The following is a 27333-nucleotide window of genomic DNA, read 5'->3' as shown; positions in this document are numbered from 1 at the left end:
TCAAAGTTGTCAACAGGGCGCAACTCAGATGTACATGAGGCACCAGGCGACAATACTGCTGCTGCACCGTTGACCGCTCCCACCAACTCTGATGCAAGTGGCCGACCATCTCCGTCGGCTGCAGATGTGCAGGCTAGAACAACAGGCATCCATACATCGGGGAGTGATGAGTCGGTATCTGCCAGGACAGCTGAAATATTGCCAACTCTTCTGGCAATGAAGGATGCTGCTGTGAGCCATGCCACCCCATCAGCAAGTGTTGAAGTGGATGCTCCCGAGATGAACCTAAGCAAGAAAGATTCCCGCTCATCTGACACTGATCTAGATCCAGATTGGGGCACTCCTCCACCTCCGCCTCCTGGTCGCCCTTCCGGCGAGGACTCTGAGGTGGACTGCGTCCTGGAGACCCCGCCCGAGCTCCTTCCCTGCGCGCCCCCAACCACCATCTTCAATGCTCCTGCTTCAGGCCGTTCCGCCATCCCGTCGTGCATTGATGGTGTTAATGGCGGAGACCGTTCGGGATGGCTTGCGTGCTTTCGGCCCGCCCCTGCGCAGGCCACGGCTGAGCAATCACTCCCGCGCGGCGTGGCGACTGCGGGGCTCGAGGATGAGGTGACGACGCCATGGATCGAGGTCAGGCATGGGCCGCCGCGCCCTGCGCCGGCCCCTATTACTGCCTTCACTCCCCGCGCCCCTCCTCCCGCTTGGATAAAAGGCCTCTGCTTCCACTGTCTCAAGCCTCGACATCGCGCCGTCGACTGCCGCGACCCTGTCACCTGCAGACGGTGCTTCCGCTCCGGCCACATAGCGCGTAGCTGCACCCATGCTCCGCGCCCGCACCTGCGCCCCGGTGCTCCCTCGCCTGCTCTGCGTCGAGCTCCTCCTCTCGCGCCTGCTCGTATCCGCCTGCCGGCGCCCACGCCCGTGCCTTCCCAAGCTGACATGGCTTCCTCCTCCGCTGCTTCTTCGGCCTGGGCTGGTGACCACAACGCCCGCCCGGAGGTGTTCGCCTTCATCCACAACACCCCGGCCATGCAAGTGGAGGCGGCGCTCCTGGAATCCAACGGGGTGGTGGTCTGGTTCGACCGCGACCGCCGTGCCTCCACCAACGAGGTTGCTGCAGTCATTGCAGACAAGGTTGGCGCCTTGGCGCTGGATGTCATCCTCGTCTTCCACTTCCCCAAGCGGTTCCTGGTGCGTTTCATCCACAAGCATCACGCTGACATCGCCACATCCCGCCGGGAGCTCCCGTTCGGCGACACCAAGCTTCAGATGCGAGCCTGGCGCCTGGAAGCCCATGTAGAGCATGTCGACCTCCGCCACCACTTGCGCCTCTGCCTCGAGGGGCTGCCGCTATACGCTTGGGACGAGGAGGCGGTTGCCAAGGCCGTCGGCTCTGGCTGCTCGCTGGACTACATCGAGCCGGCATCCAAGATCAAGTCGGTGACCGATGTGCTGGCATTGTGGGCGTGGACGCCATGCCCAAGCAGGGTGCCAAGGGTGAGCTGGGTCACTTTCCCCGCCCGCAATGGTGGCGCCCCGGTGTACGGGCGCAAGGTGCTGGAGCATCGTGTCCTAGTCCACCTCGACATCCATGAAGATCCATCCTCTGGCAAAGTGGTGTCCAGGCCTAACCCCTGGAAATCAAACATCGTGGATGGGGAGACGATGCCGCATGACAGGCGCGAGTGCATCTCTCGTCCTATTCAGCGGGGCCGCCAAGACCGCAGGGACTGGGACGACGAAGGGGACCGTGGCCGGGGGCGTGACGGCCGGGGCACGTCCAGAGGCGGGCAAGGCTGGGGCGACCGCATCCGCCGGAGCCTCTCCCATGCTCCGCGTGAGGAGCAGCGCGACACCGGCAGAGAACGCCGGGATGGGCGTTAGGGGAGCCGCGATGGTCGCCGCCGCGGCAACTCTGGGCTGCCCGCTGTCCAGGGCGCTGTTCCGGTGCCTCTCGGCTCTGGCCCCCTGTGCGCTCCTCCCATGCGTGCTGTGGAGCTTGAGCTTGATTCAGATGCCGTCGGCGCTCGGGGCCGTAGCCCGGTCAGGCAGCAGCGGCCGGCCTCTGCCAGGCGCATATCCAGGGACGCACGCACCTCCCGGCACCACCACCCCTTTCTCCTACAACGGTGCTCCGAACCCCGCCGACCTCCAAGCGTGACGAAGCTCATGCTGCTGCGGCGGCCTCCTAAAACCCGAGTCCGGCGCTCATCGAGCTTTGTTCGCCGACCATGATGCAACGACCTCTTCTGGACATGTCCCCGATGCGGCCCCCAGGCTTTGAAGCCTTGCCCACTCCGCCTCTCCAGTGCAACGGCAACCTGCAGCGAACCCCTTCGCCAACCCGTGCTTGCCTTGTTGATGCTGGACACGACCTGCCCGCTGGCTTGGCGGAGCTCGTTGTGCCCTGTATAGAGCTTCCAGCAACGCTCTTCTGCTCAAAACAGCCGGCGCTCCTGCCGCTCACATCTGTGCAACCTTCTGAAGCACCCATGGCATCACCGAGGCCAAGCCCTCCAGCAGCCCGTCGGAAGACCTTGGCAGGCATGAGGATCTCCAAGGAAGGCGGGATCTCTCTGCAACGGATCAGGCGCCCTTCCAACCGCACGCCGGCTGCCCCGGTTGCAAAGGTGGCTGAGCGCCTTGTTTGTCGCAGCCTGGGCATAACCAAAGATGGTGAAGATGTCACCGCTTCGACCCTGAATGTGTTCACGGAGAGATTCAAGGAGCAGCTCCCCCTTGAAGTGATTGTGGCCATGAGGGATTTTTTCAAGCTTGACGATAGTGCTATTGCTGCTGTCGAGGACGCGTTGATAGACCACGGTGGTGCAGCGGCTATGGACTCTGTGTGGCTGGAACAAGATGGCCAGGGATCGCAGCCGGCGATCGCCTGAGTAGGCAGTCCCTGGGTTAGGGCCTTCATGTTTGTTATGTTAGTACGCCATCTTGATGCTTTCCAGGGGATTGCACTTGCTACTAGTTTGCACGTATCCAGTTCGTGCATAGGTTTTAGTTACTTTGGGTCTTGTAGATGGGACTGTGTTCCCATTGTGTGTGTTGGTGTTTAGTCAGGTTCGGCCGCGGGCCATGTACCTGGGACTTGGATCCCCTCCTGGTTGTATTATTGTTATTCCTTATGTTAGTCAAAGGGCATCTGCTGTGAACCCATGACAGAACAGCCTATCAATACACTCAGCTGGAATGTGAGAGGGCTTAATTGCACGGACCGTAGAGCAGCTGTCAAGGCTACCATCTCTGACACCACTTGTCATTTGGTCTGTCTCCAGGAGACTAAGTTGAGCACCGTTGACAGATACATTGCTGCTTCTCTCGGTGGAAACAAGCTTCAGAGTTTCGCGCATCGACCGGCCACCGGAACCAGGGGCAGAATCCTTATGCTATGGGATGACAGCCTCCTTCATGTCTCCGACATCACCACCTCGACTTTTTGTCTCTCTGCTATGGTGCGGATTCGCGCTTCCGACTCCTCCTTCAAAATCACGTCCGTCTATGGCCCCACCGACAGCGCCTCCAAAGATGCTTTCTTTGCGGAGCTGCTTAGCCAGAAGCCACCTCCGGGAGTGGCATGGCTTGCCACTGGAGACTTCAACCAAATCTACCGTGCCAGGGATAAAAACAAACGGAATGTTAACCGTAGCAGAATCAATCGCTTTCGTGCCGCTTTGCAATCTTGCGAGCTCAAGGAGATCCATCTACAGAACAGGCGTTTCACCTGGAGCAATGAGAGGACAAATCCCACCCTTTGCAAACTTGACTCCTTCTTCTGCAACGCCGAGTGGGACACCACCTTCAACACCCATGTGTTGCATGCCTTGTCGTCATCCCTCTCCGACCACTGCCCTCTCTTGCTTGCTGATGACAAAGGACCCAAAAGACCTCAGTCTTTCAAGTTTGAAAATTTCTGGACCTCCCTTCCAGGATTCCATGACATCGTCCAAAAGGCATGGGCCGAGGGCGTGTCACACACGGAGCCTTATCTCATTTTGCATCACAAGCTCAAGAAGACCGCGCTACGTCTCAAGGAGTGGAGTAGAAGACTCTTCTCAGCAGCGAACATTCACTTCCACGCGGCACTACTCGTGATCCTAAGGCTGGACATTGCGCAGGAATCACACCCCCTATCGCCGGAGGAGCTTGACCTACGTGCTAGACTAAAACGCAGGGTGATCAGTTTGGTAGTTCTGTAGAGGGCCAGAAAGAGCCAATGCGCCCGAATCACTAACCTCAAGGAGGGTGATGCAAACACAAAGTTCTTCCACCGCCGCGTCAATGCCTGAAGAAGAAAGAACCACATCCACCGCATCAAGCTCGCAAGCGGTTGGGTTACTGACCATGGCCAAAAATAAAAGATCATCCATGACCACTTCTCTGAGGTCATGGGGAAGGGGCACACGAGCAACCTTGACTTCAATTGGGAGGAGCTCAACGTGCAGCCGGTCGACCTTCACACCCTGGATGACACTATCACTGAGGAGGAGGTTTGGAACGCCATTAATGAAATGCCAAGCGACAAGGCTCCCGGCCCGGACGGCTTCACGGGTATCTTTTTCAAGAAATGTTGGGCCATCGTCAAACCTGATATCATGCGAGTCATCCACCGGTTTGACTCCCTTCACACGTCCAATCTTCAATGGTTGAACTCCGCCAATGTGGTGCTCTTGCCCAAGAAGGATGGCGCAGAGGGCATCTCCGATTATAGGCCCATAAGCCTCATCCATGCCATTGCCAAAATCATTGCTAAGGTGCTCTCCTTGCGGCTTGCCCCGCATATGGATGCCCTCATCTCCAACGCCCAAAGCGCCTTCATAAAAAAGAGAAGTATCCATGACAACTTCATGTATGTGCGGAACTTTGCTCGACGCCTCCACAAGCGCAAGACCCCTGCCCTTCTGTTCAAGCTTTACATAAGAAAAGCCTTTGACTCTGTCAAATGGGAATTCATCCTGGACCTCCTGCAATGTAGGGGTTTCCCTAGAAAATTCCGTGACTGGATTGCCGCACTACTTTGCTCCTCATCCTCACGTTTCATGCTCAATGGGCTGCCCGGACCTCCCATCTATCATGGTCGTGGTTTTCGTCAAGGGGACCCGATCTCGCCGCTGCTATTCGTCCTCGCAATTGACCCGCTTCACCAAATTCTTGAGTTGGCAACTAGGAAGGGCCTCCTGCATAAGATTCGGGGACGAGGTGCTATGATGAGAACCTCCTTATATGCGGATGACGCAACTATTTTCATGGCCCCAATCAAAAGCGACGTCGACAACCTCGCCACCATCTTGAAGGGTTTCGGGGATGTCACGAGTCTATGCACCAACTTCCACAAGAGTTCGGTTGTGCCAATCAGATGTGCCAATGTTGACTTGGATCATGTCCTCAGTGCCGTTCCCGTGTCTAGAGCCACCTTTCCGATGAAATACCTGGGACTCCCACTCTCGGTCTGGCAGCTCAAGACTGTGGATTTCCAATACCTTGAAGACAAGGCGGCCGGCAAGCTTGCCACCTGGGACGGCCAAAACATCACCACCATCGGGCGCACGACACTGGTCAGATCGGTTATTGCCTCCCAAGCAGTGTATGCCATCACACCTCTCATCGTGCCACCACGCTCTCTTCACAACATCAACAAATTGGAGAGGGCTTTCCTTTGGTCTGGTTTAGATAAGACGACCGGTGCCAAATGTAAAGTGAATTGGAAGGTGGTTTGCCGCCCCAAGGAGTATGGAGGCCTTGGGGTTCTAGACACTGACAAGTTTGCTTGTGCCTTACGCCTTAGGTGGACATGGTATGAATGGAAGGAGCCAAACAAGCTTTGGGTGGGGCTTGGGAACCCTTGCACGGAGGAGGACATGGACTTCTTCTATGCCTCAACGACCATCATTTTGGGCAACGGTGCCAAAACACCTTTTTTGGTATTCCCCATGGCTTCTTGGGCGGAAACTGAAGGACATTGCCCCCTTGATTTATGCGGCCTCCACGCGCAAGAACTGGAAGGTGCGGGAGGCCCTCCATGGAGATGCTTGGATTCTTAAGATCGGTCGCAACACCATTATCTCCGGTGCCCACATCCTCCAATTCTTCACGTTATGGATGCTTGTGCATGACCTACACTTGGATCAACAAATTGACGATGACATTATTTGGAAACACGCCAACGACGGGTCCTACTCCGCGGCCACCGCCTACAAGGCTCAGTTTCTTGGACTGACACTTTCGCCCATAGACTTTATGATCTGGAAGGCTTGGGCCCCTCCTAAGATCAAGTTTTTTGCTTGGTTGGCTATCCAAGACCGGATTTGGACAGCCGACAGATTGGAGCGGCGCGGTTGGCAAAACTGTGGTCTTTGCTCGCTTTGCAATCGTGTTGGCGAGATGGGTGCACACCTCTTCTACAAATGCCGCTACACCATAAGGCTATGGAACTCGGTCATCCTTGAATTTGGTCTAGCACACATGGACACCTCCTCTTGGCATTTGGATGGATCCGTTTTGGAATGGTGGGAAAAGCGAACCTGCTTGCAAAACCCAAACCGACGAGTCCTGGCCTCACTTACAATGCTAGTCTCTTGGACGATCTGGAGCGAGCGTAATGCTCGGGTCTTCCGACACAAGAGCGCACCGCCTCCGGTCCTTCTCCGTGCTATCATCAACGACGTCAAGCTTTGGATTATCGCGGGAGCTAAAAAACTAGGGTGTATTCTTGTGCGCGAGTAGTTGCCATGCCGGGCATACGGATCATTTGTAACACTCTAAAACACTTCTCTCTTATTTAATGAATGAGGCAAATCTTTTGCCTCCATTTTGAAAAAAAAACTTTTCGTGCGTTCTAGATTTACAGACTAGTAGTAGTTTGATTGCATGGCTGGTGTGGCCTTGAACTGGTCCATGTCTTGAGCGGCGACATGTGCTGCTGAGTCCTCCACGTACTACATGTACTGATTTTTTAGGATAACTTCGGTCTATTCATCACCTTGTTAAGGTGGTAAAGATACACCAGAAATAAAAAATAGGGGATGACCAGGTCTCAGTCGACTGAGATTTAATCAAATCTTAGTCAGTGAGATAATATGCAGAGAGAAAAATATAAAACTGAAAAGAAAATTTTGTACAGATCTTAAAGTAAGATCTTATGGATGTAGCATCGGCTGAGACTTAATGAAGTTTTACTCGACTGAGACTTAGCAACACTGTAAAAAATACATTTAGATCCGTAGACCACCAAGTGAAGACTACTACCACTAGAGTGGGCTGAAGGCGCCACCCCTTCTTCGCCCCCCCCCCCCCTTATCAGAACCGAGCAATCCTTGTTTTAGTAGACAGTCGGGAAGTCGTTGTGCTAAGGGTCCGTAGGACCAGTGCACCAGAAGAGCAACCGCCACCGAGAAGAGAAGCGTAGATCGAAAGGATACAACACGTAAACACACGAACATAGACGAATGAAGACATTCCCAAACGGGTCGGCCTTTTGACCAAGTCAAACAGGCCGGCCTTTTCACAGGAATGGGGCTCTGTTGGGTCGTGCCACGTGTCGATGTATCATAGGCGCGTTCGGTCCAATGAGTGGATGATATCTGTCCTAACGGTGAGCCGACACGTGTTTCCTCCAGTCAATGCTGATTTTACATGTGGAAAATCCCCATTGATCGGGGCTTTTAACGGGTTATCGGATCCAAAACCGGATCCGATAGCGTAACGGCGAGCCGTTACGGTGGATGCCACATGTCGGTCACCCTTATCGAAAGCACTTCTATGACGCAGGGTTTATTGTCATGGCAGTGGACACTTCCGTGATGATATTTTTGATAATGTCATGGAACACTTCTATGACAACATAGGTATGACTATCTTGATTCTGTCATAAAATTGTCATGGGTGTAAATGCATGACAGAAAACGTGACCTACTATGACAGACACGTATCATCACGAAAGTGTCTTTTTCTGTAGTGTGAGCTGTCTTCGGTTTGAAGTATGAACAACAAGAAAACTGTCGTTAATATTGCTTGTGTTGCTGCCATTTGGGGCATTTGGACTATGCGTAATAATATTTGTTTTCAGGGCGTGCCGTGGACAAGCACTCGAGTAATCTTGGAGAAGATCAGCTCGTCTCTATATCAATGGAAGATTCTTCCCAGGGGTGATCAATCAATGTTGCTACAATGTTGCCTCCAGCTCCTGGACCGGCGAAGAGGCAAGCTGCTCAGGATCGACTGGGTTGGGAATTGAGAGCGTGCATGAAGAAGACCCGGGGCAGAATGACGAAGGCTCACTCAGGCTGATTTGAGGAAAAGGGGGGCTGGTGGTCACTCTATTCTCTGTGAAACTTTCTATTTTGGTTTGGCTGATGGTATTGTTGTTTGCCCTGCGTGGCATTAGACGCTCTCGTTGGCAGTTGGATGATACGGTTCAGTTTAGCGCGTTTAGGCCGCAGCTTTGCATTGCTATGTTCTCCGGTCTAACATTTTGGGTAGACCCGATCGCTTGTAACAGTCATGGAAACTTGCGTTGCCCCGTTTTCCTAATAAAAATGAGGTGGGGGGAAACCCCTTTTGATCAAAAAAGACTATACTGTCTCGCTTAAGTAACGGTTGGGGTGTAAACAAACTTTGATTTGTACGATATTTGAATCGTAGCCTCACTAGATAATTTCGAGACCATACAAATCATCCTGGTGGGAAACATAGTATTAGAACAATTTTTCATGTCACCGGTGGCGGTCCTCAAAATTCTTGAATGGCACGATAATTCTCTGCATCACCATCGACGTTCCCAAAGTGTCTACAAGTCTTTGTGGCGACGAAACCAGTAATTTCAGTCGGCACATATGACGTGTACGCTCGTACAATTGTCCTCTTCTAAAATCGATTCACTCACTCATCAAAAGATTTGGGCGGCCGCGGCGTGTAAATTATGTGACCTCATGTGACGATGTGCTGTAGCACTCGCGGCACCGGTGGCGCGTGGACATGGACCATGCCCTCCAACACCTGCACGACCTGCGCCATGGTCGGCCGCGACGCCTCCTCGTCCTGGATGCACCAGCACGCCACCCTGCACGCCCGCTCTAGCTCCTCAGGACTCACCTGGCCATGCAGCCGCGGGTCAGCCACGACGTCCACCTCCCCTTCAACAATCTTTCCGGCTGCCCACACCGGGAAGAAGGTCCACAAATCACTATTCCCGCTCTCTGCCGCCTCCACCTCACTGTACCCCTCAGAGTTTCGTCGTCCAGATATGAGCTCGAAGAGCACCATCCCGAAACTGTAGACATCCGCCTTGGCACTGATAGGCTGCCCGGAGATCCATTCTGGCGCCAGGTACCCGATGGTGCCCCGCATCGTGGTCAACGCGCGACTGAAGTCCCTCCTAACCAGCTTTGCCATCCCAAAATCGGCGATTCTCGGGGACATATCCTCATCCAGCAGGATGTTCTCGGGCTTGATGTCACAGTGTATGATGCACTCATGGCAGCCAAGGTGCAGGTAGGCCAGCCCTCTCGCCACGCCGACCATGATGTAGTACCGATCATGCCAGCTCAGGCACGCACCATCGCGAAAGAGGAGGCCGTTGAGGGAGCCTCTTGGCATGTACTCGTAGACGAGCATCTTCTCCTCCCCGGACGAGCAAAAGCCGAGGAGCCGGACGAGGTTCACGTGCTGGATGCAGCCCAGCGTGCTCACCTCCGTCCGAAACTGCTTGTCGCCTTGTCCAAGGCTTTCCAGCTTCTTGACCGCCACCAGGACATGGGTCCTGTTGTCTCCCTTTTGCTGCTCCAGGACACCGCGGTACACCGAGCCGAAGCCGCCGCCACCCAGTCGCTCTGAGAAGTTCTTCGTGGCAGCACGAAGGTCACCGTAACTATACACGGCCAATGAGCAACCATTCCCGTTTGTCGTACTAGCGAGTCTCCTCGTACGAGCAAGAAGAATCCTCCAGGCTAGTATGGCCGTCGCGCCCAATGCTGCAACACTGGCCAATGGGATGGCAAGAACAAGACATAATGTTCTCCTCCATTTCTTCCTCTCTGCGCCATGCAGATCTTGCAATCCTGTTTCTGAAAGCCGGAGATAGAGGTCTGACCCAGAGACGCCGGAGTCCATGTAGAGTTGCTGAAGATTGCGGAGCTCCCCGTGCCAGAGGGCACACCCCCTGGCCGAGAAGGCGTAGGCCTGGCAAGAGCAGTTCTTTTGGCAAGTGGACTTGCACTCTGCTTTGCTCTGGGCGGCAGCCACTGCGAGCGAGTCTTCGGGGAGCTTCACTTCCGGCAGCGCTAGGAACCCGTCTGTCGTCGAACCGTTGCGCGCACACGTGAGCGGTATGCTCCGGTGGCAGCCACCACTCCAGTCGCTGAGAGACCAGTTCCCCCCAGCCACCGGAGCAAACCCGGAGGGGCACCGGCATGGCGGCTGGCTCCTCGGGTCGCAGATGCCGAACGTGCCACAAAGCGCGTACACGTCGCACTGCACGGTGGGTGCCGTCCAGAAGAGTTGCCAACTCTGGCTCGCGGACACCCAGATGTACAGCTTTGCTTGGCCGGTGAGATCGAGCACCGTGCGTGTGATGGTCGCGTTGTCGTAGAGTACGTTGGTGACGCGCCGATATGCCGGCGTATCGACATACGTCTGGTTGAAGAGGTCGTTTCTCGTCGCCTCCGGTGTGGCCGCAAAGATGCGGCCGGTCCAGACGCCGGTGTGCCAGTACATACGGGACCGGTTCCACATGAAGAGGAAATCGTTGGTGCCACTGGGGTCCACCGTGTCGGTGAACATCCCCGGCGCGGGGTCTTGGGCGTTCCGCCACGATGTCAGCGCCTGGTACTCGCCGGTGAGCTTGTTCTCACCGAGCCATGCCCCCGAGATGTGCGTGTCCGTGGGGTGGTCGAAGCTCTGCCACATCACGTTGGAGGAGTTGCCGCCGTCCACAAGGACCAGGTTGCCGTTGTCGCGGATTTCTGCTGTGTTAGAGCGCGACGACGACGACAGGTTCGAAGACCACACGACCACCGGCGAGGCGGAGGCGTTGGTGGGACCAACGAGCTCGAGGTTGCCGTCATCAGGGGACACACGGAGCTCGGCAGAGACGACGGTAGACAAGGGAGTCACGCGGTTGGCGACCCACACGACGGTCTGGACGGGGATGTTCTTGTACCAGATTCCGAGGTAGAGCCTGCCGTCGGAGCTGCCAGCGGGGCTGAACAGGCCGAGCTCGAACTTGCCCTGTGCCGAGACCAGCGTGTCGTTGCCCCGCAGCGGACGCCGCGCCGAGAGTGTCGCCGCTGCGCCCGGTGCAGGGGCGAAGCACAAGGCAAGGGCTATGAAAGTGGCAGTGACCAGTGACATGATGAAGCCCATCAGTTCGCCGGTGAATTCTCAGGAAGAAATATGATCTCTCGCGGTGATCCCCGGCATATTAATAACCTATGACCATGAGTTCTACTACTTTTCGTGCGTTCTAGATTTACAGACCAGTAGTATTTTGATTGCATGGCTGGTGTGGCCTTGAATTGGTCCACCGCTAGAGCGGCGACAGTGTGCTGCTGAGTCCTCCACATACTACATCTACTGATTTGTGGATGGGACTGGCTAGGCCCAAGTCGCCTGAAAAATTAATTGGGACAAGTCGATTTTCTACGAGAATTGACTTGCACCAATTTGGTTCAGTTGATTTTATATGAGAATTGACTTGCACCAATTTGGATCAGTCGATTGTTTTTATTTCTTTCAAATCAGTAGAGTACAGGGCAGGCCGGCCGTAACGCATGCAATATCGTGGTCTGGTGTTTTGCTGCATGTACAGGCCACACATAGGTAAGGTGATGAATTGGGCTAGTTTGTTGCCTAGCTAACTAGTTAGCCGTCCATCACTACCGGACTCGCGGCCTATGCCAACGGCCCTGGCCGTCGGCATAGGTCATTTCCCGTCGGCATAGATCTATGCCTACGGCTGCCGTCGGCATAGCCTCGTCGGTGTAGATCACGTCAGCGTAGTCTTGTCAGACCGTCGGCAGAATATAGCCGTCGGTATAGGTCCCTATGCCGACGGCTGACGCTCGGCCGTCGGCATAGTTTAGCCGCCGGCAGTGTTTTTCGCCTGACGGCAACGGACGGCGCCGTCAAAAGCGCTGACGAATCACGGGAAGCAACGTGGTGGCAGGGCTATGCCTACGGCAAATCCATCGGCATAGACAAAATCTATGCCGACAGCTTTGCCGTAGGCATAGCCGTGCCACGTGTCGCCGCCTGGTGCCTCCTGGCTGCCGACGGCTTAGGCATAGCCCTGCCATGTGGCACGCATTGGGAAGTCCTGGGCCATCTATGCCGTAGGCATAGTTTTTTTTCCCTGTTTTCTCTTTTTCAATTCATTTGACAACATTTCAAAGCAGAAAAATATGGAATTATGCAGAAATATGACAGTTCATCATCTAAACATACTCAAGTTCATCATCATCATTTAAACATACTCAAGTTCATTATCTAAAGATCATCACCGGCGAAAGTTCATGAACATAAGTAGTGCAAGACATGAAACATAAGTAGGACATGAAATGTATGGCACGATGGCCACATGCACGGGTATCATCATCAACATCAAGCAAGACCGCCGCCGCCAAAACCACCGCCGCCAAGACCACCTCCGCCAAAACCACCACCGCTAAGACCACCTCCGCCAAAACCACCACCGCCAAGACCAGCTCCGCCAAAACCGCCACCGCGACCACCATCACTCTGCCAGATCGGAGTGACTGGGGTCGACGAAGCAGGAGTCGAGCCACCGGTCCCCTACATGTTTGAGAGAAGATTCTAACGATAAATATGATATGATAGTGTTGAATGAACGAGAACTAGTTTGTTAGTAGTTAGGCAAATGTACTAACCAGACTATCACTGCCTAGTGCCACCCATTCATCAAACGTGGGCACATGTGGGGGGTTCTCCCGCAGGTGGTGGTGGGGGTCCCATTTATGGTGGATTCATGCGGTTAGTCCAAGACGCCAACTTAGCCTGGATGTTAGTTAAACAAGCAAATTAGAAGGTCAGAAGGAATGAAAGTGCAAAAATTTAGCTTGGTTTTAAGAGGGCAAAACTAACTGTCATCATCTGACGGTTGTAATCATCGTTTGCCTTCACTCGTTGCAAGTACTCTCGTACCTCAAGATTCCTATGCTCGACAAAGGCCTTATATGCCTACATAATTTAGGTTGTTTCTAAGTGCGCGATGCTGAAAATAAACTGAGAATGCTAGAGAGAAAGAAGATAAAGGGGAAGTACTTACAGCATGCTGGCGGGCTAAGGGAGTCTGTGAACGCCCCGTACTCTCTAACTGGCTCGGGTTGGTAGCCCGAAGCCGTGTGTACAAGATCGACGGAGTGATCAAGCCATCGAAACACGGATACCGGCCATGTGACTTCCCCTGGATGGCCACCACCGCCGTGTCGTCGAACTGAGACTGGGCGACCTCAGGAACAGGAACATCCGGATGCAACTTCTAATAGTTCTGAGTGTAAGACTCCAGGTGCTCATCGGTCTTGCCGTAGTACTGGCTCTCGCCGTCCTTGGGATCACTCCGCTCGCGGGCCAGCTTCCACGACTCAATGTGTGAGAGCGGCCTCTTCAACTTGTCCTCCTGCAATGTCAAATAGAAGTTAGCCGTACATAAGAACATGACGGTAAAGAAGAACAAAAATGCATCATGCATATAGATATACCTTCATGACCTTGAAGCCCCAGTGGTTCCTGTTTCCTTGGCCATGTGTCCCGTCTTTTCCACGGTTAGACCGGGCCTTGATGCTCTTGGCAGCAAACTTTGCATCGTCGCTGAGCCACCAATCCACCAAACTCGCCCATCCGTCATGCCTTCCATAGCACCAACGAGGAACAACCTATGCAAATTTTGGAAGCATGACATGTGAGCACGAAACATATAATTGACTGCTTGAAACAATGAAAAGTTAGTAACAGTTACCATCATGAACTGCTCCCTATTCAAGGTAAGTCGTTGCCTCTGCGCTTGAGTTTTGGTCATCTTTTGTTGCAGGTAGATGTGGTAGTACTGCGAGACGGCAACCCAGCGCACCTCGTACTGCAACTGACGAGCTTTCTTCTTCGCAGCCGCAAGCAAGACCACGTCGGCTCTGACCTTGTGCTCGTCAAGAACTCTATAGAGTTGCTGTAGTCATGCATAAACCAGAAGCAAACAAGGCATGAGTTGAGTGATTCAATGATAAACTATGAACGAAACTGAAGACAAGTGATTCATAAGAGAACTTACCCAAAATTTGGTGATCACGGCCTTAGCGGCCGTCCCGTACTCCGCGTTGCTGCAAGCCTCGTAGTGGGCCCAACTTGTGGCCAAAACCCGCAGTTGCGGGTCCCTGTCTAGCCGCGGGCAGAATAGGCCAGGCCAAAACTCCTTCAACAGGACAGTGATAAGGCCGTTCGGTTTACGGCCCTTTCCGCAAAGGATCCAGCTACTGCAAAAAAAATCAAAGGATTGCCATGTGTACAATAACAAAATGTTGTCATGTGTTGAAAATATGATTGAGAGGCACTTACTCTGTCCCCGCAGGTTCAATGAGCCACTTGTGCGCCTCGATAGAAGGTGGTGTAGGTACTTTGGCAGTACCACGCAGCCACCCCTGCGGAGCACCCGGTGGCAAGTCACCCCACAACTCAGGGTCAACCTCCCCTCCACCACCCTCCTCTCCCTCCCCCTCACCCTCCTCCTCGGCCTCCTCCTCCTCACCCTCCTCCTCCTCCTCCTCCTCCTCCTCGCCATTAGGAACATACTCCTCCTCCTCAGACTTAGAAGGTGCCTCAGTATAGGAGGGCATCGAAGAAGACCCTCCTATTTCGGACACGGCCCGGAGTTTTTTGCCCCGGCTGCCTCTCCCCACACCTCCTCCTCCTCCTCTAGGGGCTCTCCCCCACCCCCCTCCTCTAGGGTCTCCTCCCCCGACCCCTCCACCTCCCTGTGAGGTGTCATCCTCGCGTAGTCGGGAGGGAACCTTGTGGGCTCATCCACTCCGAGTAAGTCCTTTGAATTTACTAAGCAAACTGGCGCCGCTGGACTTGCCCATGATTAGCAAACCTGCATTGAGAAGAGAATAAACAATTAGTAAGGATATCAAATAAACAAGCATACAGGAAAAACATTAATAACAGAAGAGCACATTAAGCATACTATTGTAATGATCATTAAAATAACTTACATTTTCTAGAACCCATATGAATCATCACTATTGTAATCTATTTGTCGACCGGTCTCATCATCACTATCACGCATATCGTCTTCGTTGTCTGACGGAGGTGGAGGCTCTTCCTCATCACCAGCGTCTTCATTTAACTTTTCAAGCATAATTATGTCTCTTTGATTCACAACTGCCTCACCATCAATCCGTGCGTCGTCGTTTGGGTCCAGGTCAACATAACCCAAGTCATCATCCTCGTTGTTTCGGACCACGTCATCATGTTCCTCTTGAAAGAACACTCCCTCGTATGTCATGGGGTTTATGTTGTAGTAGTCATCATCGTTCGGGTCTGGTAGCTTACCATGTGGCGACACCTTGAACACAACTTCCCAACCCTTTAGGTACTCTTTCTGGCATGGGTAAGGTAGATAATATACTTTTGTGGCCTGGGTAGCGGTGATAAAGAGATCAGCTCCGGTATAGACGGTTCATGGTTTAACTTCAACTAAACCAACAGAAGGCGTATGTCTCAGACCCTTTTTTGGGGTCGAACCATCGGCATTTGAACACAGTGAGACTTAGGGGTTCGCGGCCACGTTTGAATGTAAGGTCGTATATTTTTCCTCCCCTTTCGTAGTAATCTACTTTATTATCTCCTTCAATGAAGACTCCGGTATTATGGTTTTGGGATTAGGGCTACTGTTCTGGTGCTCCTCTATATGTAAGCAATACCCATTCACATCATACTTTTGGCATGTCATGATGGTAGGGTCAAAACCCATGGAAACCCATCTTAGTTCTTCATCCATTGATTCGTTCGGATCATTTCCCTACAAGTTTAATTGAAATTATAGGGTGCATGAGTTTAATTGGAATTGTACGGTGAAATAGGTAATAGGGAAGTGTGAAAAATTACTTTCTCCATGAACCACGCAACGAAATTTTTTCGTCCATCAGCACCCTTTCGGAGAAGAGCAAGTGCCTCCGCTTCAGTAGGAGGCAACATTCCCATCCACTCTTCATCAACGAATCGACTACAATAAGAAAAGCGGTATAAGAACTAGGCAAAGTGAACATAACAAATTGACTAAAAGAATGGTGCAAAGGTATTACCTCATCCACTCATCCTCAACTTCCTTGATGTTGTGCAAGATATAGAACATGACATCCTCCCACTCATCTCGTGGCATGAGATAAGGTGTCGAGCATCTAGCCCTGCCACCTTGCCCGATGAATAGAGGCAACTTGGGTTCTTCTGTATTGTATCGAGACACCTTATTGTGCAACGTGGGAACATGGTCCAGATAGTAGGCTGTCCTGAGGTCTGCCACCTCCTCTAGGATAACTGCCTCAGCTATGGAAGCTTCAATCTTAGCTTTGTTTCCACATTTCTGTCTCAGATGCTTGTTCTGTCTCTCAGGGCCGTACTGCCAACGATTCGGCATAGGGCCCCCAACAATACCTCGTTCGCGAGGTGCAAAATGAGATGTGTCATCGGAGTAAAGAAGCCTGGCGGGAAGATCTTCTCTAGCTTGCATATCAACTCCGACGCCTTATTATGCATTTCTTTTATCTTCTCAGGACATACTTCTTTAGCACAAAGTGTGCGGAAGAAATGACTTAACTCTGCGAGCACACGCCAGACACACTCCGGAACATAGCCCCGAACCATCACCGGCATAATCCGCTCAATCCATACATGATAGTCATGACTCTTGAGCCCGGTCACTTTGCCCGTTGAAAGATTGACCCCCTTACTTATATTCGACGCATAACCATCAGTGAACTTCACGACGCGTTTCAGCTACTTCAATGCCTCCATCTTATGATCCTTTTTAAGTACGAAGTCAGCATCTGGCTTGAACCAAGATTTTCGACTGCCTGTGGGAGGCTGCATGTGTAGACGTGTGATGTCTACTACACAACCTTCTTCTTGTAGACGTTGTTGGGCCTCCAAGTGCAGAGGTTTGTAGGACAGTAGCAAATTTCCCTCAAGTGGATGACCTAAGGTTTATCAATCCGTAGGAGGCGTAGGATGAAGATGGTCTCTCTCAAGCAACCCTGCAACCAAATAACAAAGAGTCTCTTGTGTCCCCAACACACCCAATACAATGGTAAATTGTATAGGTGCACTAGTTCGGCGAAGAGATGGTGAAACAAGTGGTATATGGATAATAGATAAAGGTATTTGTAATATGAAATAATAAAAACAGCAAGGTAACGAATGATAAAAGTGAGCGTAAACGGTATTGCAATGTGTTGAAACAAGGCCTAGGGTTCATACTTTCACTAGTGCAAGTCCTCTCAACAATAATAACATAATTGGATCACATAACTATCCCTCAACATGCAACAAAGAGTCACTCCAAAGTCACTAATAGCGGAGAACGAACGAAGAGATTATGGTAGGGTACGAAACCACCTCAAAGTTATTCTTTCCAATCAATCCGTTGGGCTATTCCTATAAGTGTTACAAACAGCCCTAGAGTTCGTACTAGAATAACACCTTAAGACACAAATCAAGCAAAACCCTAATGTCACCTAGATACTCCAATGTCACCTCAAGTATCTGTGGGCATGATTATATGATATGCATTACACAATCCCAGATTCATCTATTCAACCAACACAAAGGACCTCAAAGAGTGCCCCAAAGTTCTACCGGAGAATCACGACAAAAACGTGTGCCAACCCCTATGCATAGGTTCATGGGCGGAACCCACAAGTTGATCACCAAAACATACATCAAGTGAATCACGTGATATCCCATTGTCACCACAGATATCCACGGCAAGACATACATCAAGCATTCTCAAATCTTTAAAGACTCAATCCGATGAGATAACTCCAAAGGGGAAACTCAATTCATTACAAGAGATAAGAGGGGGAGGAGAAACATAAGATCCAACTATAATAGCAAAGCTCGCGATACATCAAGATCGTATCATCTCAAGAACACGAGAGAGAGAGAGAGATCAAACACATAGCTACTGGTACATACCCTCAGCCCTGAGGGAGAACTACTCCCTCCTCGTCATGGAGAGCACCGGGATGATGAAGATGGCCACCGGAGAGGGATTGCCCCCTCCGGCAGGGTGCTGGAACGGGTCTAGATTGGTTTTCGGTGGCTACGGAGGCTTCTGGTGGCGGAACTCCCGATCTATTCTTCGTTTTGGAAGTTTTAGGGTACGACGATATATATGGGTGCAGGAAGTACGTCGGGGGAGCCACAGGGGCCCCACGAGGCAGGGGGGACGCGCCCTAGGGGGGGTGGGCGCACCCCCCACCCTCGTGGGCAGCCCGTGTCTCGCCTGACGTGCACTCCAAGTTCCCTGGGTTGCTTTCCTTCCAAAAATAACTTCTCCAGTTGATTTCGTTCTGTTTCGACTCCGTTTGATATTCCTTTTTCTCGAAACACTGAAATAGGCATAAAACAACAAATCTGGGCTGGGCCTCCGGTTAATAGGTTAGTCCCAAAAATAATATAAAAGTGGAAAATAAAGCCCAATATTGCCTAAAACAGTAGATAATATAGCATGGAGCAGTCAAAAATTATAGATACGTTGGAGACGTATCAAGCATCCCCAAGCTTAATTCCTGCTCGTCCTTGAGTAGGTAAATGATAAAAAAGATAATTTTTGATGTGGAATGCTAGTTGGAATAATTTCAATGTAATTCTTCCTACTTGTGATATGAATATTCAGATCCGAAAGATTCAAGACAAAAGTTCATTTTGACATAGAAATAATAATACTTCAAGCATACTAACAAAGCAATCATGTCTTCTCAAAATAACATGGCCAAAGAAAGTTATCCCTACAAAATCATATAGTCTGGCTATGCTCCATCTTCACCACACAACATATTTAAATCATGCACAACCCCGATGACAAGCCAAGCAATTGTTTCATACTTTTGATGTTCTCAAAATTTTTCAATCTTCACGCAATACATGAGCGTGAGCCATGGACATAGCACTATAGGTGGAATAGAATGGTGGTTGTGGAGAAGACAAAAAGGAGAAGATAGTCTCACATCAACTAGGCGTATCAACGGGCTGTGGAGATGCCCATCAATAGATATCAATGTGAGTGAGTAGGGATTGCCATGCAACGGATGCACTAGAGCTATGAATGTATGAAAGCTCAACAAAAGAAACTAGTCGGTGTGCATCCAACTCTCTTGCTCACGAAGACCTAGGGCATTTTGAGGAAGCCCATCATTGGAATATACAAGCCAAGTTCTATAATGAAAGATTCCCACTAGTATATGAAAGTGATAACATGAGAGACTCTCTACTATGAAGATCATGGTGGTACTTTGAAGCACAAGTGTGGTAAAAGGATAGTAACATTGTCCCTTCTCTCTTTTTCTCTCATTTTTTTATTTTTTCATTTGGGCCTTTTCTCTTTTTTATGGCCCCCCTTTTTTTGCGTCCGGAGTCTCATCCCGACTTGTGGGGGAATCATAGTCTCCATCATCCTTTCCTCACTTGGACAATGCTCTAATAATGATGATCATCACACTTTTATTTTTCTTACAACTCAAGAATTACAACTCGATACTTAGAACAAGATATGACTCTATATGAATGCCTCCGGCGGTGTACCGGGATGTGCAATGACTCATGAGTGACATGTATGAAAGAATTATGAACAGTGGCTTTGCCACAAATACGATGTCCACTACATGATCATGCAAGGCAGTATGACAATGATGGAGCGTGTCATAATAAACGGAATGGTGGAAAGTTGCATGGCAATATATCTCGGAATGGCTATGGAAATGCCATAATAGGTGGGTATGGTGGCCGTTTTGAGGAAGGTATATGGTGGGTTTATGGTACGGGCGAAAGTTGCGCGGTACTAGAGAGGCTAGCAATGGTGGAAGGGTGAGAGTGCGTATAGTCCATGGACTCAACATTAGTCATAAAGAACTCACATACTTATTGCAAAAATCTACAAGTTATCAAAGCAAAGTACTACGCGCATGCTCCTAGGGGGATAGATTGGTAGGAAAAGACCATCGCTCGTCCCCGACCGCCACTCATAAGGAAGGTAATCAATAAATAAATCATGCTCCGACATCATCACATAACGGTTCACCATACGTGCATGCTACGGGAATCACAAACTTCAACACAAGTATTTCTCAAATTCAAAACTACTCAACTAGCATGACTCTAATATTACCATCCTCATATCTCAAAACAATCATCAAGTATCAAACTTCTCTTAGTATTCAACACACTCATAAGAGAATTTTATTATTAATCTTGTATACCTAGCATATTAGGATTTTAAGCAAATTACCATGCTATTTAAGACTCTCAAAATAATCTAAGTGAAGCATGAGAGTTTATCTATTTCTTCAAAATAAAACTACGACCATGCTCTAAAAGATATAAGTGAAGCACTAGATCAAATGACAAACTACTCCGAAAGATATAAGTGAAGATCAATGAGTAGTCGAATAATTATGCAACTATGTGAAGACTCTCTAACATTTAATAATTTCAGATCTTGGTACTCTATTCAAACAGCAAGCAAAGAAAAATAAAATGACATCTAAGAATAGCAAACATCATGTGAAGAAGCAAAAACTTAGGATCAACCGATACTAACAGATAATTGTTGAAGAAGAAAGGTGGGATGCCAACCGGGGCATCCCCAAGCTTAGGTGCTTGAGACTTCTTGAAATATTATCTTGGGGTGCCTTGGGCATCCCCAAGCTTGAGCTTTTGTGTCTCCTTAATTCCTCTCATATCATGGTCTCCCTAAATCTCAAAAGCTTCATCCACACAAAACTCAACAAGGACTCGTGAGATAAGTTAGTATAAACCATTGAAAAAACCTTATCATACTCTACTGTAGAAAATCACTAAAATTATTATTCAACATTGCACACTAAATGCCTCTGCATATTTAATAGTCCTATCCTGGAATATAATCAGTAAAGAAGCAAACATATGCGAACAATGCAAACATAACAGCAATCTGCCTAAACAGGATAGTCTGTAAAGAATGCTGCAACATCCATACTTCCCTAGTATGAAAGAAAATTCCCACTGTAGTAAATTTATCAGAGCTTAATATGCAAAAGGTTTCAACATTTTATCACATTCTGACTTTTCTAGGGAATTATTGCAACAGCGGTAAACTTTCTGTTTTCAAACAGCAACATGTATACTTGTAACATAGGCATAGTAAAGGCTATCAATGCTACTTTTATTGAAATAGAAGATGCAGAACATTATTCTAAATAACAGTAAGCAAATTCTAACAAAATAAATTGACGCTCCAAGCAAAACACATATCATGTGGCGAATAAAAATATAGCTCCAAGTAAAGTTACCGATGAACGAAGACGAAAGAGGGGATTCCTTCCGGGGCATCCCCAAGCTTAGGCTCTTGGCTATCCTTGAATATGACGTTGGGGTGCCTCGGGAATCCCCAAGCTTAGGCTCTTGCCACTCCTTATTCCATAGTCCATCGAATCCTTACCCAAAACTTGAAAACTTCACAACACAAAAATTAACAGAAAACTCGTAAGCTCCGTTAGCGAAAGAAAACAAAACACCACTTCAAGGTACTGTAATGAACTCATTATTTATTTATATTGGTGTTAAACCTACTGTATTCCAACTTCTCTATGGTTTATAAACTATTTTACTAGCCATAGATTCATCAAAATAAGCAAACAACACACGAAAAACAGAATCTGTCAAAAACAGAACAGTCTGTAGTAATCTGGATCAAACGTATACTTATGGAACTCATAAAATTCTAAAATAAATTTCTGGACCTGAGTAATTTATATATTAATCATCTCCAAAAATAATTAACTAAATAGCACTCTCCAAATAAAAATGGCAGCAGTTCTCATGAGCACTAAAGTTTCTGTTTTTTTACAGCATGATCAACAAGACTTTCCCCAAGTCTCCCAACGGTTCTACTTGGCACAAACACTAATTAAACACATAAAACCACATCTAAACATAGGCTAGATGGATTATTTATTATTAAACAGGAACAAAAAGCAAGGAGCTAAAATAAAATTGGGTTGCCTCCCAACAAGCGCTATCGTTTAACGCCCCTAGCTAGGCATGATGATTTCAATGGTGCTCACATAAAAGATAAGAATTGAAACATAAAGAGAGCATCATGAAGAATATTGCTAATACATTTAAGTCTAACCCACTTCCTATGCATAGGGCTTTTGTGAGCAAACAACTTGTGGGAACAATAATCAACTAGCATAGGAGGGCAAAACAAGCATAACTTCAAAACTTTAAGCACATAGAGAGGAAACTTGATATTATTGCAATTCCTACAAGCATATATTCCTCCCTCATAATAATTTTCAGTAGCATCATGAATTAATTCAACAATATAACCAGCACCTAAAGTATTCTTTTCATGATCTACAAGCATATAATTTTTATTACTCTCCACATAAGCAAATTTCTTATCATGAATAATAGTGGGAGCAAACTCAACAAAATAATTATCATGCGAAGCATAATCCAATTGGAAACTAAAATCATGATGACAAGTTTCATGGATATCATTATTCTTTATAGCATACAAGTCATCACAATAATCATCATAGATAGCAACTTTGTTCTCATAATCAATTGGAACCACTTCCGGAATAGTGGATTCATCACAAAATAATGTCATAACCTCTCCAAATCCACTTTCATCAATATAATCATCATAAATAGGAGGCATGCTTTCATCATAATAAATTTGCTCATCAAAACTTGGGGGACAAAAAATATCATCTTCATCAAAGATAGCTTCCCAAAGTTTGTGGCTTTGCATATCATTAGCATCATGGGTATTCAAGGAATTCATACTAACAACATTGCAATCATGCTCATCATTCAAATATTTAGTGCCAATTTTTTTTATAGATTTCTTCTTCTAGCACTTGAGCACAATTATCCTTTCCATCATACTCACGAAAGATATTAAAAAGGTGAAGCGCATGAGACAAACTTAATTCTATTTTTTTTATAGTTTTCTTTTATAAACTAAACTAGTGTATACCTTCAAGAAACTAAAAGACTCGATTGCAAGATCTAAATATATACCTTCAAGCACTCACCTCCCCGGCAACGGCGCCAGAAAAGAGCTTGATGTGTACTATTGGGGAACGTAGTAATTTCAAAAAAATTCCTACGCACACGCAAGATCATGGTGATGCATAGCAACGAGGGAAGAGTGTCATCTACGTACCCTTGTAGACCGACAGCGGAAGCGTTAGCACAACACGGTTGATGTAGTCGTACATCTTCACGGCTTGACCGATCAAGCACCGAAACTACGACACCTCTGAGTTCTAGCACACGTTCAGCTCGATGACGATCCCCGGACTCCGATCCAGCAAAGTGTCGGGGAAGAGTTCCGTCAGCACGACGGCGTGGTGACGATCTTGATGTACTACCGTCGCAGGGCTTAGCCTAAGCACCGCTACAATATTATCGAGGACTATGGTGGAGGGGGGCACCGCACACGGCTAAGAAAACAATCACGAGGATCAACCTGTGTGTCTATGGGGTGCCCCCTGTCCCCGTATATAAAGGAGCAAGGGGGAGGCCCGCCGGCCCTTGTGGGCGCGCCAAGGAGGAGTAGGATTCCTACTCCTAGTTGGAGTAGGTTTCCACCTTTCCTAGTCCAACTAGGAGAAGGGGGGAAAAGGGGGGAAGAGGGGAAGGAAGGGAGAGAGGGGCTGCGCCCCAAACCCCTTGTCCAATTCGGACTGGGATTGGGAGGGGCGCGCGCCACCTCCTGGTCCTTTCCACTAAGGTCCATTAAGGCCCATTGCTTCTTCCTCGTATTCCCGTAACTCTCTGGTACCTCCGAAAATACCCGAATCACTCGGAACCTTTCCGATGTCCGAATATAGTCGTCCAATATATCGATCTTTACGTCTCGATCATTTCGAGACTCCTCGTCATGTCCCCGATCTCATCCGGGACTACAAAAAACTCCTTCGGTACATCAAAACTCATAAACTCATAATATAATTGTCATCGAAACCTTAAGCGTGCGGACCCTACGGGTTCGAGAACAATGTAGACATGACCGAGACACGTCTCTGGTCAATAACCAATAGCGGAACTTGGATGCTCATATTGGCTCCCACATATTCTACGAAGATCTTTATCGGTCAGACCGCATAACAACATACTTTGTTCCCTTTGTCATCGGTATGTTACTTGCCCGAGATTCGATCGTCGGTATCTCAATACCTAGTTCAATCTCGTTACCGGCAAGTCTCTTTACTCGTTCGTAATACATCATCTCGCAACTACATTAGTTGTAATGCTTGCAAGGCTTATGTGATGTGCATTACCGAGAGGGCCCAGAGATACCTCTCCGACAATCGGAGTGACAAATACTAATCTCGAAATACGCCAACCCAACATTTACCTTTGGAGACACCTGTAGAGCTCCTTTATAATCACCCAGTTACGTTGTGACGTTTGGTAGCACACAAAGTGTTCCTCCGGCAAATGGGAGTTGCATAATCTCATAGTCATAGGAACATGTATAAGTCATGAAGAAAGCAATAGCAACATACTAAACGATCGGGTGCTAAGCTAATGGAATGGGTCATGTCAATCACATCATTCTTCTAATGATGTGATCCCGTTAATCAAATAAGAACTCTTTTGTTCATGGTTAGGAAACATAACCATCTTCGATTAACGAGCTAGTCAAGTAGAGGCATACTAGTGACACTGTGTTTGTCTATGTATTAACACATGTATTATGTTTCCGGTTAATACAATTCTAGCATGAATAATAAACATTTATCATGATATAAGGAAATAAATAATAACTTTATTATTGTCTCTAGGGGGCATATTTCCTTCAGTCTCCCACTTGCACTAGAGTTAATAATCTAGTTCACATCGCCATGTGATTCAACACTAATAGTTCACATCACCATGTGATTAACACCCATAGTTCACATTGTCATGTGACCTATACCCAAAGGGTTTACTAGAGTCAGTAATCTAGTTCACATCGTTTATGTGATTAACACCCAAAGAGTACTAAGGTGTGATCATGTTTTGCCTGCGAGAGAAGTTTAGTCAACGGGTCTGCTATATTCAGATCTGTATGTATTTTGCAAATTTCTATGTCAACAATGCTCTGCACGGAGCTACTATAGCTAATTGCTCCCACTTTCAATATGTATCCAGATTGAGACTTAGAGTCATCTAGATCAGTGTCAAAATTTGCATCGACGTAACCCTTCACGACGAACCTTTTTGTCATGTCCATAATCAAGAAATATATCCTTATTCCACTAAGGATAATTTTGACCGCTGTCCAATGATCTACTCCTAGATCACTATTGTACCCCCTTGCCAAAATCAGTGTAGGGTATACAATAGATCTGGTACACAGCATGGCATACTTTATAGAACCTATGGCTGAGGCATAGGGATGATTTTCATTCTCTTTCTATCTTCTGCCGTGGTCGGGCTTTGAGTCTTACTCAATTTCACACCTTGTAACACAGCCAAGAACTCTTTTCTTTGACTGTTCCATTTTGAACTACTTCAAAATCTTGTCAAGGTATGTACTCATTGAAAAAACTTATCAAGCATCTTGATCTATCTCTATAGATCTTGATGCTCAATATGTAAGCAGCTTCACCGAGGCCTTTTTTTGAAAAAATCCTTTCAAACACTCCTTTATGCTTTGCAGAATAATTCTACATTATTTCTGATCAACAAATGTCATACACATATACTTATCAGAAATGCTGTAGTGCTCCCACTCACTTTCTTGTAAATACAGGCTTCACCGCAAGTCTGTATAAAACTATATGCTTTGATCATCTCATCAAAGCGCATATTCCAAGTCCGAGATGCTTGCACCAGTCCATAGATGGATTGCTAGAGCTTGCACATTTTGTTAGCACCTTTAGGATTGACAAAACCTTCTGGTTGCATCATATACAACTCTTCTTTAAATCCATTAAGGAATGTAGTTTTGTTTATCCATTTGCCAGATTTCATAAAAATGCGGCAATTGCTAACATGATTTGGACAGACTTAAGCATCGCTACGAGTGAGAAAATTTCATCGTAGTCAACACCTTGAACTTTGTCAAAAACCTTTTTCGACAAGTCTAGCTTTGTAGATAGTAACACTACTATCAGCGTCCGTCTTCCTCTTGAAGATCCATTTATTTTCTATGGCTTACCGATCATCGGGCAAATCCATCAAAGTCCATACTTTGTTCTCATACATGGATCATATCTCAGATTTCATGGCCTCAAACCATTTCGCGGAATCTGGGCTCATCATCGCTTCCTCATAGTTCGCAAGTTCGTCATGGTCTAGTAACATGACTTCCAGAACAGGATTACCATACCACTCTGGTGCGGATCTCACTCTGGTTTACCTACGAGATTCGGTAGTAACTTGATCTGAAGTTACATGATCATCATCATTAGCTTCCTCACTAATTGGTGTAGTAGTCACAAGAACAGATTTCTCTGATGAACTACTTTCCAATAAGGGAGAAGGTACAATTACCTTATCAAGTTTTCTATTTTCCTCCTACTCACTTCTTTCGAGAGAAACTCCTTCTCTAGAAAGTTTCCAAATTTAGCAACAAAAGTCTTGCCCTCGGAGCTGTGATAGAAGGTGTATCCAATAGTTTCCTTTGGATATCCTATGAAGATGCACTTCTCCGATTTAGGTTTGAGCTTATCAAGTTGAAACTTTTTCACAAAAGCATTGCAACCTCAAACTTTAAGAAACGACAGCTTAGGTTTCTTGCTAAACCATAGTTCATACGGTGTCATCTCAAACGGATTTAGATGATGCCCTATTTAACGTGAATGTAGCTGTCTCTAATGCATAACCCCAAAACGATAGTGGTAGATCGGTAAGGGACATCATAGATTGCACTATATCCAATAAAGTACGGTTATGACGGTCGGACACACCATTATGCTGTGGTGTTCCAGGTGGCATGAGTTTGTGAAACTATTCCACAATGTTTTAATTGAATACCAAACTCGTAACACAAATATTTGTCTCCGCGATCATATCGTAGAAACCTTTTCTTTTCTTGTCACGATGATTTTCCAC

At 48.1% G+C, this 27333-nt stretch overlaps 1 protein-coding gene across 1 annotated transcript; it reads right to left on the bottom strand.

The window, feature by feature from the left end:
- Positions 1 to 8748: 8748 nt before the first annotated feature.
- On the bottom strand, positions 8749 to 11416 carry LOC125522126 (G-type lectin S-receptor-like serine/threonine-protein kinase At2g19130). The gene has a single exon (XM_048687202.1). It carries the CDS (start codon positions 11368 to 11370, stop codon positions 8938 to 8940), a length of 2433 nt encoding a protein of 810 aa, XP_048543159.1. The 5' UTR covers positions 11371 to 11416; the 3' UTR covers positions 8749 to 8937.
- Positions 11417 to 27333: the final 15917 nt, after the last annotated feature.

Source organism: Triticum urartu, chromosome 7 (assembly GCF_003073215.2).
Source record: "Triticum urartu cultivar G1812 chromosome 7, Tu2.1, whole genome shotgun sequence".
NCBI classification, from domain to species: Eukaryota; Viridiplantae; Streptophyta; class Magnoliopsida; order Poales; family Poaceae; genus Triticum; species Triticum urartu.
The sequence above is the reverse complement of the archived record's forward strand: the minus strand, read 5'-3'. Positions and strand labels throughout refer to the sequence as shown.

Coding starts and splice junctions, on each gene's coding strand:
- LOC125522126 (XM_048687202.1), bottom strand. CDS start 11,370: ATGGGCTTCATCATGTCACTGGTCACTGCCACTTTCATAGCCCTTGCC.